This window comes from Gracilinanus agilis, unplaced genomic scaffold (assembly GCF_016433145.1).
Source record: "Gracilinanus agilis isolate LMUSP501 unplaced genomic scaffold, AgileGrace unplaced_scaffold21927, whole genome shotgun sequence".
Taxonomy (NCBI): domain Eukaryota; kingdom Metazoa; phylum Chordata; class Mammalia; order Didelphimorphia; family Didelphidae; genus Gracilinanus; species Gracilinanus agilis.
This window is the reverse complement of record NW_025353501.1, coordinates 1-6,800: the sequence shown is the minus strand read 5'-3', so window position 1 is coordinate 6,800 and position 6,800 is coordinate 1. Positions and strand designations below refer to the sequence as shown.

General features: G+C 32.6%; 1 protein-coding gene across 1 annotated transcript; it reads left to right on the top strand.

Annotated features, from left to right (window-relative positions):
• Positions 1-329: 329 nt before the first annotated feature.
• On the top strand, positions 330-2,868 carry LOC123254429 (single-stranded DNA cytosine deaminase-like; the record flags this gene model as incomplete). Its single annotated transcript, XM_044683455.1, has 2 exons — positions 330-878; positions 2,817-2,868. Coding segments are annotated over exons 1-2 (601 nt in total), but the record flags the coding sequence as incomplete, so codon positions are not given.
• Between the last annotated feature and the right edge of the window lie 3,932 nt (positions 2,869-6,800).

Genomic DNA, 6,800 nt, shown 5'->3' with positions numbered 1-6,800 from the left:
ATATATAGAGAGAGAGAGAGAGAGAGAGAGAGAGAGAGAGAGAGAGTCACAGTTATTACTAAGTATGAACATTTAGAAATCTTTTCTTTGAGCAAAAATTCAAACTGAAAAAGATTTACTTGCATCCATATGATTTCTCAGTCTCAAAAAATGTTTATTATAAAAATTTAAATTTTAAATTTTAAAGTGAAAATTTAAAAGCCAGGGGAAATATCTTTCAAATCTTCCTAAAAGGATAGAATATGTTATTGAGACATAATGCATTTGATGACCAGTGTGTTCTTTGTGGCTTCTCATTTTTTTCTCAACTGTTCTGTTTAGGTTAAAAGATGCCTGTAAGCCTAAGGAAAGAAATATCTGAAGAGGAATTCCATACACATTTTTCCAGTATAAAAGCACCCCACCAAACCTTGCTCTGCTTTGGTCTGAAAGAAGAAGATAAAACACTTTGGAAATTATGGGGTCATGCTTACAATAATCCAGGCCAATGTCATGCTGAAACCCTAGTTTTAAGGGAAATTGAAAACTATCTGAAGACAAATATTTCCAACTCTGCAAAGTACAATATTACATGGTTTCTTTCCTATAGTCCCTGCCACTCATGTTGTGATAAAATAATCAATTTTTTAATGAACTCTCAAACTAAAATTGAATTTAACATCAAAGCAGCAAAGCCATATCAATTCAATAATGATCAGAATCCAAAAGGCATAAAAATGCTCAAGAGAGTAGGAATTCTATTCAAGATGATGGAATGTAATGACTTTGAAGAATGTTTCTACTTATTTGTGGATCCTTGCACCAAGTTCAGTGCATGGCCTGATCTAGAAGCGCAAAGTTTAGCAAATGTAACTTTATTTCATCATTATTTGGGCCAGGTATATTTCATATTAACCTTATTATAAAGAATATCAGAGAAAAAATCAATAACTAAATAGCATTGTGTGGAGAAATCTATTTAGGTAATGTGGGAGAGATGAATAAATGAACTAAAAAAAAAAGCATCTCTGCCCTCCTGAGGTTCACAATCTAGTAAGAACAATTTAATATATACAAACATTGTTTAAATCTGTGATTTCATCAGAATAAGGAACTCCCAAAGTGGTAACTCACTCTATCAGTATAGATCATTGACTCATCAGTTACTTGTAATCTTGAGCTCTCTGGAGCACTATGGTTATGTGAAATGATCATGATCACACATGTAGGATGTGTCAGAGGCAGGGTTGAGTCAGGTTTTTTGTTGTTTTTTTTATTAAAGGCCAGCCTTCTATGCATTATACCACACTGCCTTTTATATATATTTACTCTGACACAAAAGAACATTTGAATCCTATTTAGAGAAATAAAAAGCAAATGCTGAAGAGGATTGTGGGAATAGAGGGAGCAGTAGAAAGCATAGGAACAGGGAAGCCTACATGGAGATGACATTTGGGTACCTGAAGGTCCTGAGTTGTGTCTCCCAACTTCTCACTATATGTGAAGTTCAGTGTTAAAGTGGCCAAAACAATACTCCATCTCAGTTTTCTCTTTCTGGTTTGTCAACAGACACTGGTTGGCCTTAAGAGAGTTATGTCAACCTAAAAGGAAATAAGAGATGGTATTCTATAGGTCCTGCATATGAAGGCTCTTTCAAATATCTATCCACGCTCCAAAACATTTCAAAATAATGCTTTCAGATTTTATAAATGACAACCAAATGATTGATACCAATTGCCAAAGCCTTTGGCAGATGACACTGGAATTCAAAATGAGAGCAATAGGCTATATGTGGTCAGAATCAAATGACTGACTCTATAAGAAAAGAAAAGGCTTATAGAGTTAAACATGTCAGATAACTTGGATACAAGAGCAATAAAGAAGAGAACAAATAAAAAAAAGTAGAGATCAGTCTTCTTATAAGAATAGTGAAAAAATCCTAACATTGGCCAAACCCATACAGTGCCAATTTCTTTAGAATGACATACAAAACTTGAAATAATCACAGGGAACAACAAGCGGGAAAGACTTATATGAACTGATGCAAAGTAATCAGAATTAGAAGACTAGCTTATACTCGAATATCAATATTACTGAAATGAACAATTTTGAGGATTTTCATAAATTGTTAATGAAACGAGCAGAACCAGAACAACTTGCACAATAGCAATTATTAAAAAAAAAAATCTTGAAAGCTATAAGAACAATGCAATAACCATTGATGACTCCAGAGAACCAATGTTGAAACATACTATTTATTATAGAGATGTGCTGGATTTAAGGTACAGAATGATACACTAACACACACAAACACATACACACACATATATATATTTGTACATAGTCATTGAGGGAATTTGTTTTGCTTGAAGGTACATATTTGTGGCAAGAAATCATTTTCCCTTTTTATTCCAGTGAGGTAAGGAATGGGGTAAAGGGAAAGAAAATAGACATTAATTTTTTTTAAGAGAGCAATGAGGGAAGTGTTATAGATGTGGAATATTATGTGTACTTTTATATAAGATCACAGTATTATTAGTTTTTGATAACTCTTACCTTGTTGCAAGTGGCCTCTCATAAAATGGGAGTAATCTATAAATGTATATAATACAAAAATAAAGCATTTCAATAAAACTTTTTTTTAAAAAAAGGAAAGTAAAACTTAAGGGGAAGTATTAAAGGGCTTAAAATTATTTAGATTCAAAAAAGGAAGGCTTAGGGTAAAATTAATGAAAAGATTTTTATAAAGAGGTTGGGAATTAGCTATTCTTCATTCTTTCAGTTGGTATGCTTTTAAATTATATGTATTTTCTTATCTATTTTAAACTTCTTTCCAGGAGGAGAACATATTAGATATCCATTTATTTCCAAATGATGATTCTTCTTCAGGTAAGTTAAACAAATTAATAAACCATAATATGTAGAGTAATGAATTTAAAAGAGGAAATGTGCCCTAAAAGTAATAGGAAGGTACAATTCACTCAAGCTCAAGTGGAATTCTTGCCAGACATATATCTGACATATATTTTGTTATGTTTCTTCCAAGATGTATATCTTATGTTCCTGAAGCCATATATGTAACAATGCTACTTCCTAAAGGATACTCAATTAATGGAACTGATACTATGTGTGAGGTTGATAGAGCTTTTAAATACATATTGAATAAAAAATATTTCTGATGAAAATGATATGAGCAGTGAACTCTCTTGATGAAAGCATCACTCATAGATTTTTAATTAATATTAATAATAAGCACATCCATCCCTGAAAAGTTTCAAAGGCACTATAAGCCAAAGGCTAAAATTATTCATGTAAAATTTCTTCTATAATTTAGAAAAGATGAGAGAGGAAACATATGCTTTAAATTGACAGTGACTGATGATACAATGAGATGATTTTTTTTCTTAAGGATCTTTACATAAGAAAGTGTTAGCACTTGCTTGGATACTTGAGTCTGTAATTTCAACTATGTGATCATTTCCTCCAATGGTGAAGATACAACTTTTCCATGCCTTCTTGTTTTATGTAATTTTAGTCCATATTCTACAATTCTTTGTAGAGCAAAGAGCCTAATGTTTTTGTATGTATAATCTATTCTCTTGGCAGTCTGGTAAAGCCAGTGGATTCCTCAGAACAATGTTTTTAAATGCATTAACTAAAATATGAAGAATATAAAAGGAAATCAATTATATTAACATTAAAAACCAAAGTCGTGGACCCTAAGTTACAAAACTTTGCTCTGAAAGATTCACCTCCTATACTAGATAGCTTTCTCTTAGTATTCCCATTTTACACACTGGGACTGTCTGCTGTCTACTGTCTTTCATTCTTACTATGTGATATTTCCTTTCCAAGTTATATGTTTTAAGTCACTTAAATGTATTACCCATTATAGTACTTTGATCTTCACAAAACAGTTTACATAAAATAATCTCTTGATCACATTTACTCTTCTTCCACTCAAGTCATTGTTAGTAGCTGTCTGAAACCTACTTATATCCTTCCGCATCTTTCAATTTCATTTTGAAAAACAGTCAATTTTGATGTTTTCAAGATCAAAGTGCTCCCTGATTCACAAATTTATAGCCTCACTTGAAGATTTTAAATAGTAGAGGTAACAGAAGTATTAAGTGGTCCATTAATGTGTAAAATAATGACTCAAATTAAATACGAAATATATCTAAATTAAAATCTTAGCCTTATTTTTAAAAATCATCAGGGAAGTAGAACTTTACATTGAGTCTTTTCTTATATTTGCATTATTAGGACAAACTATTTGTTTTAAATAAGTTATGACTTTATTAAAGTCACCAGTACCACACGTATAAGATAAATTGTTTAAATTCCTATGAGCATATTGAAGCAGACAGTCCAAAGCAGTACTACTATATGAAGCATGAATTTTTCTTCTAAATAGAAAATGGCTATATGTCAATTCCAGTGTGCTCACATTATAAATGTGTTAGGTGCCTTGCTTAGAATATGATATTGAAAGTCACGCATAATTAGAAAAGTTTAATTTGTTGCCCCATCATTTTTCAGTCATGTCCAACTCTTCGTGAATCCATTTGGGATTTTCTTGGCAAAGAAGGTTGTTGGCCATTTCCTTCTCCAGCTCATTTTACAGATGAGGAAACTAAAGTAAAAAAGATTAAGTGGTTTATCCAGAGTCACCCAGTTAGTAAGTATCTGAGTCCAGATTTGAACTCAGGAAGATGAGTCTTCCTGCTTCCTGCCTTGGTGCTCTATACATTGTGCCACCTAATTGTCCAAAAATCACATGAAGTTGTTCTAATTTTAAAGAGGGAGGTTAGGATGCTCAGTGGATAGAATGCTGGACCTGGAGTGAAGAAAACCCAAGTTCAAATGCTACTTCAGACACTTACTAGTTGTGTGACCCTAGGCAAGTCACCTAACCACTATCTGCCTCAGTTTCCTCATCTATAAAATGCAGGTGATAATAATAGCACATATTTCTCTGGGTTTTGGTGAAGATAAAATGAAGCAATATTTATAGAGCACTTTAGGAAGTTTGAAGCACTACATTAAATACAAGCCAATAATAATAATAAATACCAAAATTTTCAGGGTACCAAAAGAAAATGGAAACAAAGGTGAAGGATATAAGTAGACTTCAGACAATTACTAACACTGATATGAGGAGTATTAATGAGATCAAGAGATTGTATTGTATTTTGTATTACATATAATATGTATTATATATAAGGTGTTTTGTTAATATAAACTAATAATAATGATTAATAATAATAATAATAATAATAATAATAATATTGGAGTAGGAAGTGTAATCCTGCTACTACTGTGCACTGCTAAAGACAGCCTGAATCTGGAAAAAGAGAGATGTGAAATTACCAATTAATGGTGCCTAATTTAGATTTTATTTAAAAAAACTAATAATTTAGCTGATTCCCTATGGAGAAAGGAAAGGAAAGCAAACCAAAGTGACTTTCCTTAAGTTTCAGCCACTAACTAATTATGCAAATGCTAAATGAATAGGATATAGAAAAAACATTCATATGAAAAAATAACAATAGCAATTCTTTTTGTCATGATTTGTGATTCACTAATATAGGAAGGCAGGAGTAAGAAAATTCCCTCTATCGATACAAATCTGCAACCAGGCTTCAATTTATAGTCTTCAAAAGTTATCCAGGGAGATCAAGAGGAAATGACTTACCCAAGTCACACAGCTAGTTTATGTCAAAGATAGGACTTGTCCTCAAGTCTACAAGCTCAGAAGCTAGCTCTCTATACACTTCACCATGCTGCCTAATCATGGCAGAAGAGAAGGAGAAATAGGAGAAATCTACCAGGAAGGAGTCAGTTCCAAATAAAAGAATGGCAGCATATTGATAAGGCAAAAAGGTACAATGGAAAACATAGCAAATTAGTCAGAAGACATGGGTTTGAATCCCAAGTCTAATGATAACTACATGTATGACATTGGAAAAGTCACTTAGCATCTCTAGTCCTCAGTTCCTCATTTCTAAAAATGTCTGGACAGGATTAAATGACCTGTAGGTTTCCTCCTAGACCTGAGTCTGTGATCATACCATCTATAAGAAGCAGCAAATTATAGGTACAAGAGAAGAAATCTTGAAACACAAAGATGGACAGTGATGGGCTAAACCAGACAATGTTTTGGGAAGGTCACAAAGAACCAGGAGACTGGGAAATATTTAGCCATGGGAAGTTTCAGTTTGTGTCAGTTCTGCTTGTCATCTATCTGGTTCTGACTGTCTCACTATAAAGCCATAGCCACCAAGAAAAGAGTTTGTTATTCCTTCAGTCATAATAAGATCATTCCTTCATTTTTTCAGCAAACAGTAGAAATTCATTTTAACCTAAAAAGCATTTATTAAGTAGCTTTTATGGGCAAGACACTGCCAGGCACCAAAAAGCCATAGCCAAAATGAAGTTACTCCATAGAGCTTACATTTAAGTTCTAAAGGACCCTTACACAGATCATATTATTTTAACTGAAAAGTACTTTTGCAGGGTAGCTAGATGGTTCAGTGGATAGAGTCAGGCCTGGAGAAGGGAGGTCCTCGGTTCCAATATGGCCTCAGACACTTCCTAGTTATGTGACTCTGGTCAAGTCACTTAACCACAATTGCCTAATCTTTACTGCTCTTCTGCTTTGGAATTGATAGTTAGTATTGATTCAGAGGTGGAAGGTGAATATTTTAAATATATATGTGATATGTATAAATGGAAAATATTTAATTTATATGAAATATAAAACCTATAATATATAAATTTTTATAAATATTTATAAAAATATAACACATAACAAAATA